The sequence below is a fragment of the Puma concolor genome, chromosome B1 (assembly GCF_028749965.1).
Source record: "Puma concolor isolate L17-30 chromosome B1, mPumCon1.1.hap2, whole genome shotgun sequence".
Lineage (NCBI taxonomy): Eukaryota > Metazoa > Chordata > Mammalia > Carnivora > Felidae > Puma > Puma concolor.
The window spans coordinates 37947769-37975350 of record NC_141670.1 but is presented as its reverse complement, the minus strand read 5'-3'; the positions used below and the strand labels follow the sequence as shown (position 1 = coordinate 37975350).

Here is a 27582-nt window from a genome sequence, read left to right as displayed (position 1 = left end):
CAATTCAATAGAAATCTCATTCAGAATATTCCACTGGAAACAACTAAACAGATCCCCAATTAGCTTTTATCTTTTCCTTCACCACCATCTGCAAAGTTCCACACTTTCTTCTTTATTCTCTGCACTATAAACAGCACCACAATCAATTCAATCGCTCAGACCCTAAGCCTGGACGGTCACCTCCCACAACTAGCTAGTCGTTCTTGTATCAGTTCTATCTTTTAATTTTTTTTTTTAAATTTTTTTTTCAACGTTTTATTTATTTTTGGGACAGAGAGAGACAGAGCATGAACGGGGGAGGGGCAGAGAGAGAGGGAGACACAGAATCGGACACAGGCTCCAGGCTCCGAGCCATCAGCCCAGAGCCTGACGCGGGGCTCGAACTCACGGACCGCGAGATCGTGACCTGGCTGAAGTCGGACGCTTAACCGACTGCGCCACCCAGGCGCCCCTATCTTTTAATTTTTAAAAAATGTTTACTGATTTTTGAGAGAGAGATGGGGGTGGGGGTGGGGGGCGGAGAGAGAGAGAGAGGGAGACACAAAATTCAAAGCAGGCTCCAGGCTCTGAGGTCTCAGCACAGAGCTAGACACAGGACTGGAACTCAGGAATTGTGAGATCATGACCCAAGCCAAAGTCTAACTTTTAACCAACTGAGTCAGGTGACCTTCTATTTCTGAAATAGTACTGGAATATGTTACACGTGTCTTACACTGCTATCACCACCCTAAACATTCTACCAAATGTTTTTTTAAATAGATACACGAGGGAATAAATCGGACAGGAAGACAGTAAAGTGCAATAAATAATGGCACATAGTGCCCTATGTTAATCACGGAATAGGTTTAATATCTTTTCCGTTTTTCAAAGTGCTTTTTCAGAACTTGAGTTTTCCTCATTCAGTGTCATGAAAATGGGTGACCTTTTCTTGTACATGCTCGCCTTTCTTCCCCCTCCTTCCCTTCATGTGGATCCCTTTCGTGTTCATTTCTTCTCTCTTAAATCTAGCCTTTCTTTCTGGGACCCACTTCCGCTTCTCCTTCCCTCTCCCTGGCCCGGCGCCTTCCCTCACAGCACGCTGGTCAGCTCCTCTCGCTGGTAGGCGGACTCACACCCGCCCACACGGAGCCGGAGTCACGAGTCTGCGGGCGGTGAGCTACGAAGCAGGCGGCTTAGCGGGCGGGGCGAGGCCGGGGCGAGGCCCGGGCGAGGCCCCGGCTCCGCAGCGCGCGTGGGCGGAGCCAGGCACACCGTCCGCCCTTGCTATATCTGCGCCTGCGCTGGGCAGCTGCGGGGCCAGTCGGGACGGAGGAGACAAGATGGCGCTGCGGGCGATGCGGGGAATCGTGAACGGGGCCGCACCCGAGCTACCCATGCCCACCAGCGGGCCGGTGGTGGGAGCCCGGGAGCAAGCGCTGGCAGTTAGCCGGAACTACCTTTCCCAGCCTCGCCTCAGTGAGTATCAGAGAACAAGACGAATCTTGTTTTTGCTCCTTACCCAGTCCCGTGCTCTCATTCACCTGCTTAGCGGGGGAGGGGGGATTTATTTTTCCCTCTCTCACCGCCCCTACACTGACCCAAAAGTCTGTTCTTAGAAGGAGATATGAGTGTACCTAACGTTTTCGTAACATAGGTAGGCCAAGGGCAAGAGAACCGCCAGGAACTTTTTCCTGGGGGTGGTGGGCTCCAGGCTATTTGCCCCGCCCTCTCCAACTTCCCTAGACTGGAGCTTTATCAGGCACTTGCTTCCTGTCTCTGAGGCAAGGCCGCTTCTTGTGACTTCAGTCTTCAGCTGCCCCCGCCCCATATCATTTGGATATGTACCCTCTCCTCCCTCTGGTATAGACCTTTAGGGGTAGTCTGGAGTTCCTGCCTAGGGAGACTCTGTAATGCCATCGCTGACGTGGTCTGGCCTTTACTTGATGGAGGTCAGGCTCACAGCCAGAGGGAGATGTTTTGTGGAAGGGCTGCTCCACGGGAGGACACCTTAGATCAGAGAATGCTACAGCTGAAAAGTGTTCTGCAGGTCATCTAGTCTAACGCTCTCATTTTACAGTGTGAAGCTTACTACAGTCTGGGTAGTACACGACTTCCAGACTTTAAACGCTTAAATGATTGGCAGAGCAGGAATTAAAATTCCGTTTCTTAATTTTCTCTGGGCCCTTTTCTACCATTGTCTCTTCATTTACTGATGAGTTAAACCTAACACGATTGAGTGCAAGGATATCCTGGGGAAGCCAAGCAGCTTTGCCCGTATTATATAGTCTATGTGCAAAGCATATCATACATATGCATGTTTAAGTGTTGTTGTGACTGTAAAAAAAAAAAAAACCTGCCTTAATAAACCATGTTTTAAGTGGACTACCAAAAGAAATGTTTACTTATTTATTTTTATTACTAAACAGTACAGTTGTGTAGCATCAGATGTCTTCACAGCTTCCTTAGGAATTAGGGATCAGCCCTGGAAATTGACTCTTTTTAAAACCTGGGGAAGCACCTGATGTTTCCCCAGGTGGTGAGACAATATTTGCACTGGTTAATTGCCAGAATGCCTGTTTGTGGGCGGCTCATTGGTTAAAAAAAATTTCAAATGAAGGGTTCCATTCTAGGGCTCTCCAGTCTGACTAATCCTATCCTGATCTATCACTAGGTCATATGACAGCACTGCAGTGAGAGGAAGAGGGAAAACACAGTTGATTCCATGGTTTACTAAAATGTGCTTTTTACATTGAATTATCTGAATTAGAAAATGCCTCTTGGAGGTTTATATAAATGAATGTTTCAAGAAATTGACAGATATTGGATTCTTATATAGATTTTGACAAATTTATACCCAACAATTACACATTTTATTTTATGAATTGCATTTGCATGCTTTGCTTTTCTGGGTAGAGCAGGTAAACATTAGTGACTTGTAGGAAAAGATTATAAGGGTGCAATAGTTTCCATATAATCTTTCTTTCAGTGTTAATTCAGAGAGTATCAACTGAAATAATAAAATTGTTTAAAACATGGTTGTTAATCCTTAAGAGAGGAGTGTGGTTTTTCACTATTCTTTGTGTGCTTAGCCAGCGGCAAAAGAACTCCAGAGGAGATGCCTCCTGACAGAATTGTTACAATATAATGCTTAAAACTGAACCTCACGAATCCTTTTTGTGTCCTCTGTAGCAAGGTGCTTGACACATAGAAGGTGTCTTGTAATTGTTTGATAACCTGCATTTAAACCCCTTGTTTTAATAGTTTAGGAGATTCTTACTGTGGGTGGAATCAGAGTAGGGAGTTGGGACACTTATTTGAGTTGCCCTTCTGTGTCTGGGTTATTCTGAAAAGCATAAATGATACTGAATTTAGGCTAACAGTTAACTATATTTGAATATCATCCTTTTCTTATATTGCCATATTCTTGATTCTAGTCCCACAGTTTTAATTGCTTCTGAATAAATATTAACTTCTTAATTTTTCTAAAGATTGATTATACCACCTTAGGTGATATGTTATTATAGTAATTTAATGTGTGCTTTTTGAATAAAGGAGTGGAACTAATTTGGCAGTTCCACTGTAAAAATTCGATCCTGTTTTAAAACAGCATCACAATTATGGGTCTGTTAACGAGAAATGGAAAATGAGATATACAGCCTTGAAGTAATCATGAGCATTTTAGTTGAATTTCTAATCACAAGGAAAGAAAACTTAATTTTCTTTTAAATTGTGAGCAAAATTCAGTAATACATATAGAACTTTTATATATTGAACATTTTGAATTAGATGATCTCTGTTGTTCTTAAGACCTTACTTAGATCAGAGCTAACCTTAAGTTTCTTATTTCATAGTGCAGAGTTAGCCTCAGAACTAACCTTATGTTTCCTATTTCATAGAGCAGAGTTAGCGTCAGTGAAAAGTCAAGTAAAGGAATTATCAGTTTGCCTTTTTTTAGAACCTCTCAGTACCCACCTGTCAGGGTGTGGGTCTCTACTATTCTTGCATAATTGAAGATGATTGCTTGGGGTTTTTGTTTTGCTAATAAGGTGGAGGCTAGAGCACTGGATCTGGTATTATGCAATGACTGTCTAATTTTCTCTGAAAATTTCACAATCATTAAGTGGCGTTACTAGTGTTGAACAATATCGTATCCTGCAGGAGGAAGAGGATGTCATCTGACAAAATAAGTGCTTCTTAAAACCTTTGTAAATTTAGATTTTAAAATATACTCCATAAATATTACTTGATAGTACTTGCTTGATAGTTAAGGATCAAAGATGTAATGTGTTCAACATGTAATGTAAACATGTATCTATGTTGTCAGAAGTTCTGAATATCCCCTTCAGACTCAACTTACTCATCTGGGAATTTTCATAAGAAGAGTGGTCATTATTTTGGTAAATACAAACGTTTATATAATTTGTGAATAGGTTTTGACTTTTCATAGAGCAGCTTAATGTCTTTGGCAGCCTTACTCTAAACTTTTCTCTCTGCTTTGGGCTGTTAATAGTAATTGTGAGGAAGGCTGGGTAAACACTGTTGAGAGGTAAAAAGTAGTGTTTGGTATCATTTTCTCTGCTTGTATTTTTTTTTAAATAGTTTTATTATGGAAAAGAGCTATAGTTGGTATATATAAACTGTCTTACAGTACCTGTTTGTAGTCAAAATGCTAGGAACTGTGTCACCTCTATATTTATTAAATTATATAGGAGACTAAGTTAAGAAATACAGGGTCATAGAATACCAACCTTAGAATTAGGGGGAGAAAAAGCCAAACAAACCAAAAATCCAATTCTAAGTCCAGTTCTTACATTTAGTAACAAATTTGTCAGAGCCTTAGTTTAAGTGTAGAGTGGCTTTATCAGCCTTGCTGATCTCCCAGCATTTTGTGAATCTGAAATGAGGTAACTTCTCTGACGACACACTGTATAGTGTGAAACACTCTCTAAATGTAAAGTTTGGTAATATTTTTATTTAGTTTGGGTTATAGCTTTTATTTGTTCGGTTTGTATATGTCAGTTTAATTTAAATCAAGATGTTGCTTAAGCTCTGATTTGTATCTGAAGTAGTCTCCTTGAATTTTTTAAGCTTTCCAGTGAGGGGAAAGAAGTAAGCATCTCCATTAGATTCTCCCACTCTGCCAGTGGCTATATGCCATTGTAGAAAGACTGTGTAGCAGTAGTGACAAAATTTAGACACAAGAGAAGTATTGTCCAGTGCATTAAATAGCAACAATAACTTACTTTTTCATAGCTAAAGTTGCAGACTTGTGAAATTGTTTTGAGTGGTATAGCTACTTAAGTCTTACTAATAATTACAAGAGTGTACCAGACCACGGAAAACAACCAGTTCAGTTTTGGAATTTGAGCTGCAGTACAGAGTTAAAAGAACAAGTGGCTCTGGGTCCAGGCTATATATAAGTTCAGATTCTTGGGGCACCTGGGTGGCTCAGTCGGTTAAGAATCCAACTCTTGATTTCGTTTCAGCTCATGATCTCAGGGATCCTGGGTTCGAGCTCTGAACTGTTGGCACAGAGCCTGCTTAGGATTCAATCTCTCTCTCTCCCCCTCTCTCAAACTAAATAAACTTAAAAAAAAAAAAAAGTTCAGATCCTTGTCAAGTTACTTGACTACTTATCTGAGAGTCCTTTTTCTCTTCTAAAACTTGGAATAATATTAGTTAACTCTGATCTGTTAATGGAGATTGAGAATTCCTGACAATTACTTATTAACTGTATATTGGTGGTGTTGGTAGTAAACAATTAATTTGAATGGTTATTTATAGACTTTTTAAAGTATGTACATTGTTGCAAATTTAGAGACTGCTTTTGATGAAATAGAATTTTCTGTAATAGAAGTCAACTTGATTCATTGTTTCCAGCAAAAACAATGACTAGTGTTTCTTTTTCTTGGTCAGGCTTTTGCTTGTGACTGGCAAAACTTCATAATTTGAAATGAGCTTGAATTTAAACGTGAGATTCTAAAGGATCTGGTTGCAGAGGCTAAAAGTTCAGAGAAGATGCCAATCTTGGTGAAAAAGTAGAGAGAATTTTCAGAATCTGAAGAATTTTGTTGGTTACATTTTATTCAAAACAGTTGCCTCTAGGAGCACCTGGATGGCCCAGTTAGTTAAGCTTCTTTCTGACTTTGGCTCAGGTCATGATCTCACAGTTGGTGGGTTCTAGCCTTGCGTTGGGGCTCTGCACTGACAGCACGGAGCCTGGAGCCTGCTTTGGATTCTGTGTCTCCGACTCTCTGCCCCTGCCCTGCTTGTGTGCTCACTTGCTCTCTCTCTCTCTCTCTCTCTCTCTCTCTCTAAAATAAACATTAAAAAAATAAAGTTAAAACATAGTTGCCTATAAATCTCAAAACTAGATCCTCACCCCCACCCCACCAGCTGACACCCTCCTCTTATCCCTGACTAAGTGAAGGTTTTCAAAATGTGTTGTTCCTATATTTTTTTTTAATTTTTTTTTTAACGTTTATTTATTTTTGAGACAGAGAGAGACAGAGCATGAATGGGGGAGGGTCAGAGAGAGAGAGGGAGACACAGAATCTGAAACAGGCTCCAGGCTCCGAGCTGTCAGCACAGAGCCTGATGCGGGGCTCGAACTCACGGACCGCGAGATCATGACCTGAGCCGAAGTCGGCCACTTAACCGACTGGGCCACCCAGGCGCCCCTGTTCCTATATTTTTAAAAGCTGTGTTCTAGGAAAACATGTTTCAGATGTAGCTCCCTTTGCATTTCTACATAGCAGTTTTAGAAAGTCATTGAAAAACTGAATGTTCAAATTCACTCAAAATGAGAAAAATTAATTTTTTTTAGGAGTAGGAATTATTTTTAAGAGTATCAGATTATTTTCATATAGTGGGGAGGATTCATAAAAAGCCTCTGTTTTTTTCTGTTTCTGTAATTTAAAGAGAATTGGATTAATTGTTTTACATTACCATCCATTCAAGTAACTTAGCTTTTTAAATTTGTGACTTGGTTTTTATTATCCAAGGTTAAAAAAGTCATTTGGGGCCCTCTGTTGAGATAATTACAATTACAGATATTCAAGCAAATATCTGGTATCAGGTTTAAATGTCCTATGAGCATGAAAGACAAATGCCCCTGATAGTGCTTTCCTGCTTCCGGCATTTGTCCCAGGGTGCTTGCTTTCTGGTTGAAGAAATTGTTTTCAAGTTTTTAAGCCCCTTGAGTGGACAGACTAGTTATATTAAATGGTTTCCTCATTCTTGGAAGTCTATATTTGTGCCAAAAATCTCTATCCCAAGACCTCACAAGAAATGAAGCAAATGAAAAATTCTCAGATGACAATTTCTTAAAATGTATTTAAAGCCTTGTATTAAGTTTTCTTCATTTATTTCATTTTTTCAGCTGTTCTGATTATGAAATTTAGTTAATTCTGAGATTAGAATTATTGTCTCCTGAGTGTTCTGTTTTATACCTAAATAGCGTTACATTTGACATGTTTGTCGGTGTAGGATAGCTGGCTCCTTTCTGAAATGAAGGATTTGGGTAGTACCTTATTGGCTGGTAGTTTATTCCTAGAGAATAATTTGCAGTGGAAAAATACAAGCCTCTAAACTGACAGTAACATTTTACTTTTTCTAAGGAAAAAAAACAAAAAAAGGTCTTATTTGACCTCTTCCATTGCCTACTCCCCACTTCCTAAAGTTCTTTTCCCTGTAATTTTTATGACATCATTTAATTATGGCTTTTTACCTCACAGATTACATTTTCTCAGATTTCCTTTGTGAGTTTTGTCATTTGTGTTTAAAGTTGTTGAGGCCTTCCTTTCCCTTCCTTATCTACTTTGCTAAGTGCCACCTCTTATTTAAAGCATTATCTTTTCTCTTTGAAGTAAGAACTACTGCTAGGTTTTTCCTGTGCTCCCACAAACCCTCTATGTCTGTTATAGCCCTTAACTCTCCCCCCTTCTCCATATAAAACTGGGAACTTGTGAAAGAGCTCTGCCCCTCTATGCCATCTTTGTTTTTGTGTCCTGGGTCCATAAAATAAAGTGACTTACAGTAAGAACACAAAATGTTTTTGGTTGGATGAGGATGGATTATGAAAAGTTGTACAGGCACAGGCATATTTCACAAATTCAATGAAAAGTTTTTAACTATTTCACTGCTCCATATTATAATAGGTGCAGTAGAGAGAGTAGCTTTTTGGTAATACTACAAAGACAATTGTAGGTTGTTGTCCTCTTTGACTAAAGCTGACTCTTCTGTGTTTCTTTCCAGCGTACAAGACAGTATCAGGAGTCAATGGTCCACTAGTGATCTTAGATCATGTTAAGGTAATACCACTATGATTATCATTTAAACATTTATGTAATTAAAGACATGGCATTAAGTCCTGTTCAGCACACTTTAAATTTTGTGTTACTGTTTTTAAGCCATTCTTTGGTCTGAATGTCAGTGCTATCTAGGAGACTAGTTTTAAAATCAAAAGACAGAATATTGGATTCCAGTAGTGGATCTACTGTGGATTCTGTTTATGGCCTAGAATTCCTCATTTGCAAAATTAAAAAAAAAAGAAGAAAGAAAATTGGGGAGCAGTGTCAATCCTACCTCATAGGTTTATTGAGGAAAAACAACAGTAATCTATGAATGTGTTTTATAACCTATAGATTATTATAAGCTATGTGATATCTTTTGGCTGTTGTCATAGACTGCCATGTGTTATACTTATTTGTTAATAGTATTTGTCTTCTTTGCTAAATTTTAAGGTCTTTGAGTGAATAAACAAAGTTACTTTTATCTTTGAGGGCCTGACACTGGTTTTCAAGTAATAATAAACAAGAACAGGTTATCTCAGCAGTGACTGAAACTCTAAAGAACAGTTTTTACTTAGTCTATTGTAAGGATCTTTGGTTACATATTGGTTATTTAGCTACACCTATGCTTAAGAATTAAAAACACTATTACTGTTATTATAGAAAAAGAGGCATAGGATATAGACTGTAATTGAATATCCTAGGGAAAGCCTCCTACCTGAGCTCTATGATCAAAATATTTTCCAAGAAAATAATTTATATAGTATACTCTCTAGAACAATAATTCTGTATTGGTTGGTGTTGGGGTGGATTAGGGGAGAAGCACACAATTATTAGTTTGTTGGGAGAAGTAATGGTGGAAATATGTTTGACATGTGACCTCTCTGGAAGCAGAAAATAAATCGAAAAACGTTTCCTCAAAGAAAGGGCAAAGTGCATTGTCTCTTCAGCTTTATCACTAAGATTATATTTTTATGCATGACAAGGTTCCTTTACAAATTTTAACCTTAAGATTAAGCATAACAAATGCATCTTCTGGCCACAGTCTCATGCTAGTCTGCAATTTGATATAAAGCCTTAATTTATTGCACTCAGTTTGTGCAGGGTGTAGGCAGGTGCCCATTAATATTTTGTGAAGTGGAGCCTACACTTTTATTTTTGAGGAAAAGATTGGATGCTTTCTTTTTTTTTTTTAATCCTTTATTTCTCCTTTTTTTTCTATGTTAGATAACATTTTTGACTCATTATAAATATGTTATTGAAAACAATTAAAAATATTCACATTTCAATTATGTTAAGCGCTGAGCTCAGAACAGAAGATATGATGGTGAACAATGGGCCCTCCCCCGTGGAGCATCATGTAGTGGAGAAGCAAATATAATACATATATATATAAATATGTAGTTAGTATTGCTATGAAGGCTAAGTGTGGGATGCTATAAGAGTCAGTAACAAAAAGGATTTTTATTTTTAAGTGTATTTATTTTGAGAGAGAGCACATGTACGTACACAAGCTGAGGAGAGGCAGAGACAGATGGAGAGAGAAAATCCCAAGCAGACTCCACTGTCAGCATAGAGCCTGACTTGGGATTCGATCTCACGAACTGTGAGATAGGACCTGAGTCGAAATTGAGTCAGATGCTTAAGTGACTGAGCCACCCAGGTGCCCTGAGAAGGACTTTAGAAAATATCTTTCAGGAAGTAATTTTAAGAGTGATCAAAAAGTTTCATTGATGTTTGCTCCAGCTGAGGAAAAACTGGTGAATATATGTAGTTGTAGAAATGGCTTTATAACACCACATTTAGAGTAGCTTTTAGAATTTAAAGGTTAAGGAACAGATAATTTTATGCAAATTGTGTCAGAAAAGAAGAAGATGGAGACTGCTCAATTCATTTTATGAAATTGGCACATCTTTGGTTTCCATAGCAGACAAAGGGTAGTAGTGGAAAAAAAAAAAGACAACTATCCTCGCTTATAAATACGGATTCCAAAATTTTTAATAGTCATGTATTGGAGATTAGCAAAAATGAGTATGTAAAAAATCAATAGAATTGTGACAAAGTAGAGTTTGTCCCATTAATACAAAGATAATTTAATGTTAGGAAATCTATCAGTCATTTAGCTTAATTCCGCTCATTTATGGATTAAACTAGAAAGTGCTTGTGCTCCTCTAAATTAATAAAGAAAAGGTGATAAAGTTACTCATTTCTACAAAAACAAAAGGTTTTAACCTCTTAAAGGATATTTACCATAACCTACAGCAAACAACATACTTAAGGAGAGACTCGAATAACATTCCCATTTAAATCAGGAAAAAGCTGAGGATGCCTGGTTGTCACCACCATTATCTATCTTTGTACTTGGAACCTGACCAGTGCTGTGGCTAAAAGAAAGAAGAGTATAAAGGTATTAGGGGAAAGGCACAGGTGTCATTATTTCTTGGTAATACCATTAACTAAAACCCAAGTCATTCAGTAGGCAAACTACTAGAAACAATGGTGTAACACAGAGTTGCTGGATACAAGAATCAGTCTATAGAAATCAGGAGTGTTGTATGTGGCAGAACTCCTTATTTACAGAAAACCTTAAAACTTTGTTGGAAGACAAAAAGGAAGACTTAAAATAAGTGGAGATTCCATGTTCATTAATGAAAAGACTCAGAATAGGCAAGATACTGATTCTTCTCAGGCAACAGAATCAGAGAGAGAGTAATTACAAATAAAGATTTGGTGTAGGCATAAGCAATTGTTATCAGTGGAGCAAAATTAAGCTCCCTCAAACCAACTCTTGTCACAGTGCAGATTGTGACTTGGTAAATGATAAAAGCAGCATTGCAAGTCAATGGGGGACATTTTGTGCTGCGTAAATATTTTTGGGGTAATTGGCTTTCTATGTGAAAAAAGAATAAAAATGAGAAAAAAAATGGATACCACAAAGGCAATTGGATTAAAGTTAGCCTAAACCTGAAAAACTTACTAGAAGACAAAATTGAAGACTATTTGTGCGACTTAGATTAGATGGTTTTCTTTCCTAAACCAGACACAAAAGGCACCAACATAAAAGAAGACAAGTCATTTTCTTACATAAAAAGTTTTGATATGATACCATAAAGAAAATTAAAAGACAAGAAACAGTAGAACCACATACTTACAGAAGGATTAATATCCAGTACCTATAAGAGAAAGAAAAAACAGATCCATTTGAAAAGTGAAGAAGAGATATAAGCCAATCATAGGTAATGAAGTCTTAATTGTCAATGGAAATGAAAAGCTGTTCTATATTAGGAGAATCTGGAAAATCCATATTGAAAAGATGCTATTTTTTACTTCATTAAAATGGCAAAAATTAAAGTTCAAATAATAAAAGATTGGCACAAATATAGGGAAAAGATAGCTTTGTATACTGCTAGGGAGATCTTAAAAAAATACAGTTCCTTTGTAGAGTAGTATGAAAATTTAGAGAAAATGGGCACAGCCTCTAGCCCATCACTTGGTAACCAAATACCTTATGGAAAACCCACTTGCATGAGGAGCTGCATGCAAGAATGCTCTTGTAGCATATTTGTAATAGTGTAAATTTGGAATAACCTTGAATAAAATGTGGTGTCATTTGATTTTAACTACATTTGTTTTGTTTTAACATTAATTTTGGGATGCCCATTTATTCACATGTCAGCATCCCCAGGTGACTGTGTGGCTCAGTCAGTTAAGTGTCTAAGTTGGGCTCAGGTCATAATCTCATGGGTTGTGAGTTCAAGCCCCACATCAGGCTCTGCTCTCAGCACAGAGCTCGCTTCAGATCCTCTGCCTCCCTCTCTCTCTCTGTCCCCCCACTCGCATGTGCTCTCTCTTCTCTCTCAAAAATAAAAACATTAAAATAAATAAAATTTTTAAAAGAGTGTTTTAAAATCAGTGATGCACCATTGTTTAATGGAGAGATGTTTTCCTTCACATCACACAGGGAGCGATGCACTTTGCAATAGATTGTGTTGATAAAAGAGGTAAGTATTACCATGACAGATCTAAAACATAAGATCAAGTGAAGAAAAAGAAAAGCTTCAGGATGATATATATAATATGTTGCCATTTATGTAAATAAAACACTAAAATATATTTCTGGGAAATCTGCATTTTAAAATATTAAAAGTGGTGGGGGGTGCCTGGGTGACTCAGTTGGTTAAGCATCTGACTCTTCGTTTTGGCTCAGGTTATGATCTCAGTTCATGAGTTGGAGTCCTTCAGCAGGCTCTGTGGCTCTATGCTGACAATGCGGAGCCTGCTTGGGATTGTCTCTCTCCCTCTCTCTGTGCCCCCTACTCATGCATGCATTCTTTCTATCTCTCAAAAATAAATTAACTTAAAAAAAATAAAATATTAAAAACGGAAGAGGCATACATACTTGGTTAGGAGAGTTTGAGGGGGAACATTTATCTTCTTATTTTCAGTTGACATTTTTGTCCCCTCCCCACAAAGTATAAGGGTGAGTACACACACAACCCAGAAATAAACGTCAGTTCTGAGTACTGGGAATGTGGTCATTTGTAAGTTTTGTGCCTTTCTTTAGTTTCAAAGTTTAAGACATATACACAGAGAAGAAAAATTTAATTGCTGCGTTTTTATGGATTTAAGACCTTTCTCTGTACCTTATGCTGTGTTTATCAGTATATGTACCAGGTGCTAAGTGTTTAAAGAATGTAAACTACCTGACGATGTTATAAACTCTCAGTATATACCTTTGGGGGAGATTTTACATGCATACATGCTATGATGGAGATAGAGCATACAGAGGAACTTGGGGAGCTTTTAAAAGTTGGTTATTGATCTTTTATTTTTTCTTATACAGTTTCCCAGATACGCTGAGATTGTCCACTTGACATTACCGGATGGCACGAAGAGAAGTGGGCAAGTTCTAGAAGTTAGTGGTTCCAAAGCAGTGGTTCAGGTAAGCATCATTTTCAAAACCTGGCCAGTTGAACAAAAACATTAGGGGACACTTCTTGTCTTTTCTAGCAATTATTGAGTAAGTATATCTTGATTACTGGCTATTGGTAGAAAAAATTTTTTCTTGTTGTCTTGCCAAATGTCAGCATCTATATTCATTCTAGCCCAATAGCTCCACTGATAAATGGCTTTTTTTTTTTTTAATAAAACAAAGCAGATAATCACATGGAAAGAGAAAGATGAAAAGACAGAATTTATAGCTTATGGGATGAAACCAAAACAAGATCTGAGTTTGTTTCATTGTCTTGTATAATACCTAGTTTTTAATGTTACCAATTATGAGAAATGCCAGTTTTCTCAAATAACATGTTCCTCTAAAAAGTACTATAGAGCAAGGATCAGCAAAATTTCTGTAAAGGACTACATAGTAAATTTTTAGGCTTTGTGGGGCCACCTAAGGTCTGTGATGCATATTCTTTTCCTTTCTTTTCCTTTTTTTTGTTTTTAAACACTTTAAAAATGTAAACAACATGCTTAGCTTGATGGAGTTGGCCTAGAGGCACAATCCTTGGTTTAGAGGTTGGCAGTTTGGTTCATCACCAGGGACATTTCTCTGTTTATTATGAAAATAGTATGCATTGATGTATTTTACTTTATATAGGCTGTTTAACAGACAAAAATAATATTTAAGTACTTATGATCTAAATCCCTTTTACTCTTCTGATTACTTTTTCTTTCTCAATAGGTATTTGAAGGGACTTCAGGTATAGATGCCAAAAAAACATCTTGTGAGTTTACTGGGGATATTCTCCGAACACCAGTGTCCGAGGATATGCTTGGTAAATGGATGCTATGCGTTGTGAGCAGAGATCTGTTTTCTTTTAAACATATTTCCATGGAGTCTTTCTTAAAAATTATGACTGTTTGAGTCATAGTCCACTCTGTACTGTCTTGTTACTGTTTTACAGGTAGGGTATTCAATGGATCAGGAAAACCTATCGATAGAGGTCCTGTTGTACTGGCTGAAGACTTCCTTGACATCATGGGTAGGAGCAATAAATGGATTTCTGTGTTTTGAAGAAAATAGCCTCTATTTTATAATATCTTTGTCAGAGAGTGATTTTTTTTTGATAGTTTAAGTAGACAAACAATGTGGTACATATTAATTGTATTATTTAATTTTTTTCTAGAAATCTTAAAATTTTATATAAAATATTTTAAGATTATAAAATATCATTAGGGTATATCTGAAATATAAATAGCTTTGAAATGTAAAGGATTTTGAAATTAGGATTTCTCTCTTATTTATTTTGTTTTAGGAACTTGAGTTCTGCTACCATGTATTTTGTGTCTACAAAAGACTGGAAATATTACTTAATGGAAAAGTTACTTAAACAATTTCAGATTTTTAAAAATAACTGATTCTATAAGAGTAGAAAGAAATTATTTATATGGCTATAGTCTTAATGTATTAAATGTTATCTTTTGGAACTACTTTAGGCCAGCCTATCAATCCTCAGTGTCGAATCTACCCAGAGGAGATGATTCAAACTGGCATTTCAGCCATAGATGGCATGAACAGTATTGCTAGGGGGCAGAAAATTCCAATCTTCTCTGCTGCTGGCTTACCACACAATGAGGTGAGAACTAGGATCTGTTTTGTGTGAAATTTAACAAGGGAGATTTTTTTTTTTTTAATGTTTTATTTATTTTGAGAGCTTGTTATTGTGAGTGGGGGGAACAGCAGAGGGGAAGAAATAGAATCGCAAACAGGATCTATCCACACTGTCAGTGCAGAGCCCAATGCGGGGCTTGATCCTACAAACTATAAGATCATGACCCGAACCGAACGTTCAACCAACTGAGCTACCCAGGCGCTTCATCACAAGGGAGAATTTTCAAATGCTTCACTGTTAGTAGGAAACCAAATAAAGGGTTTTCAGCAACACTCACTTGTACCCATTGCCCATTTCAACAGTATTGTGCTTTTCATGCATGAGGTTTATCTTGCTTACTCTTACAAATCTTTGGAAAAAGTACAAAAACTTTTTTGGGTAAAGTCCTTTAGAACATCGTTTCATTTATAATTCCAATTTCAAAAAGTTTAGGATAAAAACGATTTTGTTGTGAAAATTTTAGATTTCAACTCAGTTCGTTTATACTTGTCATCAGATTGCAGCTCAAATCTGTCGCCAGGCTGGTTTAGTAAAGAAATCCAAAGATGTAGTGGACTACAGTGAGGAAAATTTTGCAATTGTATTTGCTGCTATGGGTGTAAGTATAATTTTTTTTGTTTTAATATGACATATAAAATTAATTGTTTATGTTATTAAAACAGTGCAGAAACAACACATACATTGTTGGGTTTATTTCTAGGTAGAGAAGTTGCAATTTGGCATTTTGGGGTAAACTCAGGATTAAAATTTAGCACTTGACTGCAAAATTTAAGAATAATTTTCTCTATGCCCAAAGCAGGCTGTTTTTACTCTGTTGGCTTTTGTGAAATTTTGGGGAGTACTTGAAACTTTAAAAGAAGGAACAGTGTAGATCCATAGCTACTTTATATAGGCTGTTTAACAGACAATATAGCCTTCATCAGAAATAAATACTGAGAATTTTTCTTCTCCCTGCACTGATGAAGTCATTGTTATTTAGGTAAACATGGAAACTGCACGGTTCTTCAAATCTGACTTTGAAGAAAATGGCTCAATGGACAATGTCTGCCTCTTTTTGAACTTGGCTAATGACCCAACGTAAGTAAATAGAGCTATTTCTTTCTGCTCATTCAGGCTTTAGATCAAAAATGTTACTAAGCCAAGGGAAGTAAAACGTTACAGTGAAAGCAACATGGGGATAGGAATGGCAGAGCTGTGTTTAATTAAATTCAGCTCTTCTTGCTGGCTAATTGGCTTTGGGCTAATCACCTTGGCTCTGAAGTTCAGTTGTCTCTCTCATAAAATATGACCAATAATACTTGTCTCATACTGTTGTGCATTTTAAGTGAGATAATACATATAAATTACCTAGTACCTAGTAAATGATCTTTTCCTCTTACTTGAGAAACCTAGCCCCTTGCCTATTCTTCCCTCCCTGTTTCTCTCTCTCTGTTTTGAGAACAATGTAGTTCTGAGAAATTAGGGGCCCGTTTCTAAAATGATCTAACTTTGTAGCATTAAGTAATTCTTACTATAAAAATATATAAAATAACTGCTTACTTAAGAACTTTTAAAGTAATAATTGCTTTATCCTCTGCAATCTATTTAAAACTTTGAAGGGAAACTGTACTGTTATTTCCAGAATCATGTTGTTTAGTCTTTGGCCTTTTAATTTGAGTAACAAAGGACTTAATGTTCCATTTCAGTATTGAGCGAATTATCACTCCTCGCTTGGCTCTAACCACAGCCGAATTTCTGGCCTATCAATGTGAAAAACATGTATTGGTTATCCTAACAGATATGAGTTCTTATGCTGAAGCACTTCGAGAGGTAACTTTTTTCTAAAAATGGATTATTTTTCAGAGTTATCTTGTCTCTTTACAAGTTTTTATTTTTCTTTAATCATTTTTTTTAAGCTTCATCACTCATATATTAGTAAAATACCTTAATTGGAAAGGAAAACACAACTTTTTTTTTGTTAACCTAGTTGAAATTATTATAGGATAAGATTTAAATTATTAGCCTAGTTATCATACTGTCACCAGCTCCATGCATTTAAGACTTGATCCTAAAAGAGAGCAAATGATGCAAGTTGTTTATTCACTTACTCTCCTAGGATGTTCTTTGTCCAGATTGTCAATTTTTAACCCTTTTCAGAATTTCATTCTTAATAATGTTAGTATTTAAATAAAACAGCAGACTCTGATAGCACCCTCTTTAGAACTTTTTCCTTCAGAAAACTCAGTGTTTTTTTAGGAACAATGTTAAGATTTTCGTAGTTACCACCCAGAAGTTTGGGGTGTTTGTTCTAATACAAGTTACTGAAATTTTGAGTAAGTTACTCTTTTAAACATATAAAAAGGGAAAAAGGACTTCTGAAGAGACATGCTGTATAAATACCCAGCTTCTTAAAACTCCCTATGATCCATCACCATATCTCATTCTATTGCAGTGCTTTTTCAGCATAGGAGTTTTTTTTTTTCCACCCATCACAGACCAGTACTTTTTAAAAGTACAGTTAAAATGAGTTATTAGCAAATTTTAAAGAAGGTATAAACTTACAAGCCTGGAATTTTACTTTTACTAGATTCAACAGATGTCAGATTGCCATCAGTTTTTTAAATACTTATTCTACTTTCTGTGTTCTCTCATTACACATTGATAAAAGCTGGTCTGCAGACCATGCTTTGAGTACCACTACTGTAGCACACTCTTTTGGAGGTGCCAAAGTAACACCTAAAAGTTGGGCTTAATACTTTAGAATTCTTGGTGGTTGTAGGTTAATATATATGCCTATATTGTAGTGTGCATGTCTCTAAGGGAAAGACTATAACTATTCTTATTTTGTGTAATGAATGGACTCCTGGCTCTGTTATCTTGGGAAATTATTTAGCCAACCCTTGATTCCAACTGTAAGTTGGAGTTAACAGCATTACCTTCCTCACAGGATTGTTGTGAGGATTAAATTAAATATGTAAGCTGCATCAAATGATCCCTGGTATGTATTTCCTTTCCTTTTGACCTTTTCAGCATTAGTTAGCTTACATAAATATGGCAAGATCCGTGGCATGAAATAAATCTTGTGAACTAAGAATGTTCTCTTAGTTTTAAAATAACTTCCTTTGATTTATAGAATTACAAGCAGATTTTTTTTCTAGCAACATATTTGAAGATTTGCATTATAGTGATATGATTGTAGCAAAAGAAAAAAGAAAAACTTCTGCCCCCCCACCCCTTCAACATTTTTGTTACAGAATAATCTGAACTTGTGTTGCTAGGTTTTTAAGTCATCTTCTAGAGACTATTTAAAATTAAAAGAGGATACTTCCCACATTGTAATTGGGCATGTTTAAGAAAACATGTTCTAACTAAGCTTACTTTTCATATTCTGGTATGTGATATTCTCCTTCTTGACTTACTGTCAGGTTTCAGCAGCCAGGGAAGAGGTTCCTGGTCGAAGAGGTTTCCCAGGTTACATGTACACCGATTTAGCCACAATATATGAACGTGCTGGTCGAGTGGAAGGTAGAAATGGCTCCATTACTCAAATCCCTATTCTCACCATGCCTAATGATGGTAAGTTTTGGTCTTTGGATTATAGCACACCTAATCACTGTAAGGACTTGATTCTAAGACAGAAGAACATTTACCTTTTTGAGTTGAAATTCTGCCCCCCCCCAAAAGTTTTTATTTAAATTCCAGCTAGTTAACATACAGTGCAATGTTACTTTCAGGTGTAGAATTTACCCATTTCCCCCCACTCCCCACCTCCCCTCCCATAACCATCAGTTTGTTTTCTATAGTTAAGAGTTTGTTTCTTGGTTAGCCTTTTTCCCCTGTGTTCATTTGTTTTGGAGTTGAAATCCTTTTGAGAGTTTATCCTTCAAGAGTTTAGTGATTTGTATCTAAATAAAATTTTTCATTTGATAACTGCCTATAATAATCATCCTTTTGTGGAAGAAGAAAAACAATTTTCTTTATAATTAAAATCTTCAATTTTCATTTATTAAATTACTACTGGGTGACTGCTATTATTGGGGACACAGATCTAGATATAAGGAATTCCTTTTGTGTTTTTAATTCAGTCTCTCTTTAATATAAGTTACTTGATCTAGTTGGATATTTTTTATGTATGTGTACTAGTAAGGTAGCTTAAGTGCCAAATGAAGAGCACAAATAAGAAATGCCACACGACTTTAGAGACAGAGTGATCACCAAAGGCTGCTTAAAAATGACTCTGTTTTAGAGGGGGAGGCAAACCATAGGAGACTCTTAATGGAAGGGGGGTGGGTGAGGGGACAGAGTAGATGGGTGATGGACATTAAGGAGGGCACTTGGTGGAATGAACACTGGGTGTTATATGTAAGTGATAAATCACTAAATTCTACTCCTGAAACCAATACCACACTATATGTTAACTAACTAGAATTTAAATATTAAAAAAAGGACTCTTATTTTGTGAAAGTACACAGTGCAATGCCTGTGTGAGTGTATGCTCGGGAGTGAAACCATTCAGTAGTCCTCTTCTGTTACTGCCTTTTTGTCCTTACCTCTGTGCTTAAAAAGCACTTTTACAAAGTATTTTCAGAATCAGTAATAACTCACCGTAAGCACTGTTTTCAGTGTTTTATAAATATTACCTCATTTGATCCTCATAGCAGTTTTGAGGTAAATGTTCTACTCTGAGGCATAGGGAGGTAAAGTAACCTATTAAAGTTAAGAAGTGATAGCTTTAGAACCCAGACAGTCTGAATTTATAATTCACACTATACTGCCTCTCACATGAAAATACTTGTTCCAAGAAAGTACCTACAAAATTACTTTATTCATTTAACCAACTTAAAAACGTCTTGCTTTGTGGAACTTTATTGGTGCTGCCTGCATAGTGGTGGTTTGCTTGTCTAACATTCCTATACTTTCTGTGTTGAAATGGTGTGTATCCACTTGAAATAGCTTATGAACGAAGCATGTTCTCTCAGTATATATTAAATTGGTAAACCTCTGCCAGGGAACTTTGTGTTTAAAATGGAATTTTATTTATATTTTGGAGAGAAATAACTAGGAGACATGGTACTTTTTCTGAATGCAGCTAATTGACCTTAAATGCCCAATACATGTCTAACTATGCTGCAACTCTAAATAACGCCAACCAATATGATAACCTCTAGCTACATTTGGCTGCTTAAACTCTAAAGTTAATTAAAATTAGGTAAAATTTGAAATCAAGTTTTTTGCTTACATTAGCCACAGTTCAAGTGCTCAATAGCCACATTAGGCTGGTGACTACCATATTGGACAGCACAGATACAGAACTTTTCTATCACAGAAAATTATTCTAAAGAGCACCATTTTATGTAATGCTATAGGTAATGTACTCTCACTTCTTGTGGGTTTGTTCATATGATATGGACACTTTAATGTCAGATGTTTTCCTCTGGTAGATATCACTCACCCCATCCCTGACTTGACTGGATATATTACAGAGGGACAGATCTACGTGGACAGACAGCTGCACAATAGACAGGTATTTGACATTTGAGCAGTGCTGTAAATCTTACAAATCTATTCTTCAGTTTCTCTTTACTGACTTTGACTTTGCTTTTAGGAATTATTTTGTCAGAAAATGTCAACTTGAATTGTTTATAATACAGCTGTAAAATTGTCATTTCTGTATACTTAAATCCTATTGTGGACAAGAATGCCAATACTAAGAATGAAGTTTTCACTTTTCTTAAAATGGAGTCAGAGGTCTCAAAGAACTTTCTTGGGTATTCTATTCCATAATAGCATAATCTACCAGTCTTATTATTAATACAAAAAATATTTTTTTCTATTTTTTATTGCAGTATCAGTGACAGTACATTTTATTAGTTTTAGGTGTGCCAAGTAATGACTTGATATTTATATGTATTGCAAGGTGATGACAGTAAATCCAGTTACCATCCATCAATACATATAGTTACAAAACACTTTTTCTTTATGATGAGAACTTTCAAATCCACCCACCTGGCTACTTTCAAATATGCAATGCAGTATTATACACACTGTAGTCACCACGCTCTGGATTACATCTTTATGACTTACTCGTTTTATAACTGGAAATTTGTACCTTTTGACTCCCTTCACCCAGTGCCCATCTTAGGCAGCCACCAGTCTCCTTTCTATATCTGTAAGCTCACAGTTTTTTGGGTTTGGATTTTTTAGGTTCCACATATAAGTGAGAACATAAAAGTATTTATCTTTTTCTGCCTGACTTATTTCACTTAGCATAACCCCTTCAAGGCCCATCCATGTTGTAAATGGCAAGATTTTTTTTTAATGGCTGAATAATCAAAAAAAGATTGATGGTTTTGTAATAGATGTGGCTTCTAATACCAGCTTTTGGGTGGAATTACTTACTGTTAATCTTTTTATTTCATATGTGATTATATGAATCACATAGAGCTCAGAAGGCTATTTACATTTGATACTGTAGGCAGATGTTGAAAATTCTAGTTTTTCAATATGCTCTTGTACTTTTTTTTGTAGGTTTCATTTTGAGTTTGATTCTCAAAAGAAATACTATGCCATAAAGTCTCACTTCCTTTTCTTGCTAGGAAAAGATATTAGAACTTAACTAGGAAACAAATAATGCAGTTTTATATAATTTAAGGGATAATAATGAGTTTCAAAATGCTTCTTTACTACCAGTAAATCTTGAATTTTGTATTTAAATGTACTTTTTTTCCTCATGTTCTGTGCAAGATTTACCCGCCTATTAATGTGCTGCCCTCTTTATCACGGTTAATGAAGTCTGCTATTGGAGAAGGTATGACCAGAAAGGATCATGCTGATGTATCTAACCAGCTGGTATGTATGTCATCTTAAGGATGGTGTTTAAAGAAACGAATACCTTTCTTAGTCCATTTGCTGTCTTACGCCTCTTGTCTTTCTCCCATATCACTGTACTTATCTCCCAATCCAAGTAGAACTTTAATAAAGGTTGCATGTGTAGAATATATAATCATTCATTAGAACCAAGTCTTTTTTTTTCCCCCATTAAGGACAGATGCTGATAGCCAAGTTTAAAACTCATATGCTTGATACCCATGTCTAATGCTATACAAGATAGTTCTAAATTAAAACAACAACAACAATATAAGTCCATTTTCAGTTATTATTAGTAACCTTAGTAATAATTAGAGTATTCCTGAATGATACTGTAATTTCTTACTTAAGATCTTAAGCAATCACCAGAACACTAAGGGATACAGCTTTGTATATTCTGTGAAGTCCGTGGTTTTTGTAGTTGTATGAGATTGTACACCAAGCACCATAAAGAAAAATACTTTTGACCTTAAAGTAGAAATGGTAAGCCTAGGAGCACCTGGGTGACTCAGCCAGTTGAGCATCTGATTCTTGATTTTGGCTTAGGTCATGATCTCATGGTTTGTGGGTTCGGGCCCCACATTGGGCTCTGCGCTGACAGCATGGAGCCTGCTTGGACTTCTCTCTCTCTTCCTTTCCTCTGATCACACTTTCTCTCTCAAAATAAATAAGTGAACTTTAAAAAAAAAAAGCAAACCTCATACCGCAAATAGTTTTTCTGAACTTTGAGATGGATTTCTTTGTGGTATGAGTTCTGACTTCACATGCTATTAAAATGTAAGCTCATTGAATGTTGAGGAAGTGTATGTTTTAGAGAATATTAGTAGTGCCTATGGACTGCATGCCAGAAGACTCCTTTCTCAGACTATAATAAAATTTTTCTTATACTTTCATATGAACTTTGTGTGAATTATGTTTGTAAATAATGTGAAATTCCTTCTGTGGTCTCTTACATGAAGATAGGTATAGAAATACTCCTAAATATATAGCCCAGATTACTGTTAACATTTATAAAATCTTATCCCTATTCATATAAGCGTTTCTTCTCTTTAGTATGCATGTTATGCTATTGGTAAGGATGTACAAGCCATGAAAGCCGTAGTTGGAGAAGAAGCCCTTACCTCAGATGATCTTCTTTACTTGGAATTTCTGCAGAAGTTTGAGAAGAACTTTATTGCTCAGGGTAAGATGACTGTTTTCTCACAAATATAAAAACCTCATATATAGTTTTGAAGACTTCTTTCCCAGTCTGGACAATTTACATTGGTCTCTACATGATTTTCCTTCTGAGTAGAGAAGAGGTTCTTCCAATTATCTATCATGTCTTTTTGCACTTAGCCCTCAAGCTCCTTCCCCTTTGCCTTCAACTCCATTATCCATTCAGCTCCCATCTGAATTTTTCCTTCTCTTTCACCTGGCTTTCTGCTCTGCTGCCTCCACTGCTGGTTCTCCTTCCTCTTAACCCCTCTGCAATGATCTCCTCTTGCTTTGGGGGTTTGGGGCTTTTCTGATTCACTTATTTTCATCTCCTTTTCTGATATCTTATCTTCCTCTTCCTTCTCAGAGGCTTAGCTTCCTGTTCTTTCTGAGCTGTTTTTTCCCTCTAGATTTAACTTTTTTCTTATGCTGTTGACTAAATTGCTATGTAGGATCCTCATCCTCTTTCTAAAGCTCTAATCCCACATCACCAACTAGGATACTTTTGTTTATGCTGCCATCTCCTCAGGCTTAGCATGGTCAGAACCCAGAGTTTTTTGGGGTTTTTTGTTTTTTTGCTGAACACCTGCCTAGCAGTTCTCTTTTCAGTTTATCTATCTCTTGCATGAGCATTGTCTTACTGAGCCCAAGCTTAGTGGGCATTATTCTTCACTTTTATTCATTTATTCTCCAGTGACCAAATATTTATTAATTTGTGGTGTTCTTATTTAAAATATCCTAAGCACGGAGCCTGCTTGGAGTTCTCTCTCTCCCTTTCTCTCTGCCCCTCCCCTGCTTGTGCATGTTCTTTCAAAATAAATGGAAATAAACAATAAATAAGATATCCTATTCTGGTTTCATTTCCATTACAGTACATTAGTCCAATGTTTCTCAAATTTTAATACACTTTTGAATCAACTGGGATCTTGTTAAATTAGACATTCTGATTCAGTAGTTCTGGATGGAGCTAGAGATTCTGTATCTGGACAACTTCTTGGGTAATGTGGATGCTACTGATCTCTGACCACACTTTGCATCTTAAGGCCTAGTCCATACCCATTTCCCATCATCCTAGTCATCAGTGCTAGCTTTTTCATCACTTTTCCTGACTCTCTACGTCTCATTGCTAGAATAAATTTATTACTAATTTTATTGATTGTCCCTCTAGTAAAAAAACCATTATTGATAATGGTTTTCATCAAATAGCACATGTAGGGTTTTCAAGCTGTTTTGATTGGTCTCTCCTTTGCCACCTGCTAATGCTGCTAATACTCTACATTTGACCTCAGTGGTACTTACAACAAATGTGTTTTCTTTGGAATAATGCATCACGCTATACACTTAGGACCCGTGCACTCTTCTATGTATGTGATGGATTTTTTATTAACATTAAACCCAAAAAATGGATAATTTTTTAATGCAGAATCATAATACCTTAAAAAGATTAAAATGAAGTTCTTTTAGTAGAGAAAAGAACCCAGAATTTCAGCCACTCTGATTCTTCAGGCAAGAAATGAAATTTATTTGAGGATAAGAGTGATTCTGCTATTAAAATAATTAGTAACAACTTTGAAAATGACTGACCTATTCAGGGTATTTAGTTGACATTTAAGGTTTCTCAGTGTGTACAACCCTCCCTCAAATTCATCCTCTGTTTCTAGAAAAGTGCCTTTCTTGTAATCTCTGGACAGAATACTGGGTCTAGTTTCCATTGCTCCAGGTATTTAGGATCCTACCCAGTTATCCAAAAAGATGTCCCCCCACACACCAGACTGCCCTCTCTGGCCTGCAGGCCTCTCTCCCTTTTCTCTGATTCCTGATGGTACTTAACTGTATCCTTATTTACACATTCGGTTGCTTTCAGTCTTAGGAGACCTAACTGCTTTGTTTCTGTTTTTTTTTTTTCTTTTTTTTATACTCGATGCTCACAGCCCTACTGTGGCATAAATAATGAATAACACTGATAAGTGGTAAGTAGTTTACCGTTACTCATTCAATCTCATTTTTTTCTAAGGACCTTATGAAAACCGCACTGTCTATGAGACTTTGGACATTGGCTGGCAACTGCTCCGAATCTTCCCCAAAGAAATGCTGAAGAGAATCCCTCAGAGCACCCTGAGTGAATTTTATCCTCGAGACTCTGCAAAGCATTAGCTGCTATTTTATCGCTGGCTCGATACACTTGTGAAATAGTGTTCTGTTTTCTTTATTCCTTTTGCACTCCCTAATCCCCCATCTCTGTGTTGGAGTTTGCCTTGTTACCCTGTAATTAAAAACAAAGAATAGGTAACATGCTGTGCCAGTGTTGCAATGTTTTAAACTTCTAACAGACTTTAAAATATCCCCTGTTGAGAAAACCCAGGTCATCAGTGCTCTTTTTAAAGTAGCTTCAGGGATGGAGGTGAATTTTTCTTACTGATGTGTGTTTGTACATAGTGGTGCAGTTAGTTGCCTAATAATGTCTTCATTATTTGGGTCACCTCTACTTTATCTCTCAGCCCCCTCAAGAGTATCACTGTCTGAAATTATAATGCTTTGATCTCCAACTTAGGGCCAGGATCAGGTCTAAAAGAAGCCTCCTGTCTGAAGAGCCAAGAGCCTTTTCCCTGAGTATTTGTTTTTGGATTGTTGCTGTGCTCGTAGGTATGTGCTGCTGCTCTAAGCAGATGGTTTTAACTGTCCACCTGCTTTTTCCTACTTAATGACTAGATTAGAAAAGGAGTTTCCTTTTTCTCTTTAGTCCATATGAGTTGGGAATCCTGTGTTTTACTGTTCTCCCTCCCTCTGAGTGACACAGAATCCTGCAGCTTTTGCACAGCTGGCATCAGTCTGATAGTAGTGAGATGCCTTGTCTTAATGATCCTTACTGGGTTTCCCTGCAGAGGAATCATAATTAAAATAACTAATAGAACTGTTGCTTGGAAAGAGTTGGGGTATAATAAAAGAAGAAGGAAAAACCCATATCCATTCTACATTCTGACATGCTGACAGTGGCTTAAGTTTCTAAAGTGTTTACCAGATGCTGAGGGCAAGGTGGGGAAGAGAAAGCTTTTCTGTGTATGGATATTTTAAACTCTGTTGACAGCAGCCTTTGGAAGACCCCCTATTTGGTCCTGTTTTCTGACCCATCTCTGCCTTTTCAGGTTAATCTTGTGATACAAGTGATAGCATTTAAAAGCTTTCGCCTTTTAATTCTCGCTCCTTCCTATTGTAAGCCCTGAGCTGTCTTCTATGCACTTTTGCCATGTCTACTGTTTAGTCTCTTTGTGTTCTTTGTTACTTGGGTGCAATAGCAACTTCTCTGTGCATTCCATCTTTCAAGTTGTGTAAAGTTCTTTTTTCTCTGAGGGTGTAGGGGTGGGGGGAGTCCGCATGATTATATTTTAATGTAGAAAATGTGACATCTGGATATAAAATGAAAATAAATGTTAAATTAAATGGAAGTTACCTAGAGTGACTCTGTATCTTCTAATCAGAAAAACAATAATAACAAGTGGATATGTAATATATAATCACCTCTTTGATTTAGTTTTGAACATCATAACTAGTGTTGTACACCAGCCCCCTGTGTTATAGGGATATGGCCCATGTTTTATATCCTTCTGTCTTCAGGCTGACCTTTCTACCTTCCCAGCTCTTTCCACAGTAATATATCTTCCAACATACTGTGTTTTGATTCAAGCTTGAGAGTTACTACAAGTGTTTTACAGCATTGTTAAAACATTTTTCAAGACCTCTGGAACCTATCTGCAATGGATGAAAGAGGATGATAAATAGAAAATGAAACACATTGAAGCATGCCAAAACTTGCTTCAAATAATACCTTAAATAGACATCCAGAATATAAAGAAAACATGGTGGTTAAGGACAAAGGTGTGGCATCATGGAGGCTTCCATTTCTCTCCCTTCTTCAAAGCAGTTGTTAGGAGATATAGAGGAGGAAGGGACCCAATCATGCAAGAACTAGGTAGACCTGTGTTCTAATTCTGGTTCTGCCAGTATTCATGGGACCTTGTTTAGTCTTTAAAAAATTTGACTCTGCCTGTGTTCCTTTTAGGGTTGTTAAAAGGACTATGGCCAGTGCCCGGTCCCTGGTAGGCACTCGTTGTAGACCACTTTTATTAACAAACTCTTACTGAGGCAGATTTGACTGAGTATTCTTACATAATACTTAGGAAACATTGACTTAGTACCACTCTTGTTACTTACTTTTTAGTGGAAACATTAATGTACCTTTTTTTAAGTTTAATTAAGTAATCACACCCAACACGGGCTTGAACTCGCCACCTCAAGATCAAGAGTCGTATGCTTTTCTGACTGAGCCAGTCAGGTGCCCCTTAATGTACCTTTTTGTACCAGTGATAAGACCTAATTAAAGGACCAGTTAAAAATGAGACTTTAACATGGACCCTTGTGATTATGTAATTTAAAAAAGGAAATATTTCAGTCGACTTCTGGGAAGAGAAAAAGTATTTTCAAAGGCCAGGCTAACTAGATGACTCATTAAACATTTATTGTTTTTAGTTGATTGTCATTTCGCTTTGCGAGATTTCATGGAAGTAAAAAGATGTTTTCAGACTAATAAATACCTCACTAAGCTGTTTTATTTTCAAATGTCTGAGGTCAACAAAGCATTGTGTGTTAGGTTTTAA

The 27582-nt window shown here is 36.6% G+C and overlaps 1 protein-coding gene across 1 annotated transcript; it reads left to right on the top strand.

The window, feature by feature from the left end:
* The first annotated feature begins 1267 nt into the window (after positions 1 to 1267).
* On the top strand, positions 1268 to 26373 carry ATP6V1B2 (ATPase H+ transporting V1 subunit B2). The gene is made up of 14 exons (XM_025933037.2): positions 1268 to 1455; positions 8236 to 8291; positions 13114 to 13212; positions 13957 to 14050; positions 14180 to 14257; positions 14712 to 14851; positions 15384 to 15485; positions 15867 to 15964; positions 16573 to 16696; positions 18292 to 18442; positions 20308 to 20390; positions 21611 to 21715; positions 22787 to 22916; positions 24945 to 26373. The coding sequence occupies exons 1-14, from the start codon at positions 1320 to 1322 to the stop codon at positions 25082 to 25084; spliced, it is 1536 nt and encodes a 511-aa protein (XP_025788822.1). The 5' UTR covers positions 1268 to 1319; the 3' UTR covers positions 25085 to 26373.
* The last annotated feature ends 1209 nt before the right edge of the window (positions 26374 to 27582 follow it).

What these genes read in the sequence shown, in the direction of transcription:
- ATP6V1B2 (XM_025933037.2), top strand. Translation starts at nt 1,320, where the DNA reads ATGGCGCTGCGGGCGATGCGGGGAATCGTGAACGGGGCCGCACCCGAG. An exon ending in AGACTTCCTTGACATCATGG is followed by an intron (nt 14,258 to 14,711) that starts GTAGGAGCAATA and finishes GAACTACTTTAG; the next exon opens with GCCAGCCTATCAATCCTCAG. An exon ending in TTGTATTTGCTGCTATGGGT is followed by an intron (nt 15,486 to 15,866) that starts GTAAGTATAATT and finishes ATTGTTATTTAG; the next exon opens with GTAAACATGGAAACTGCACG.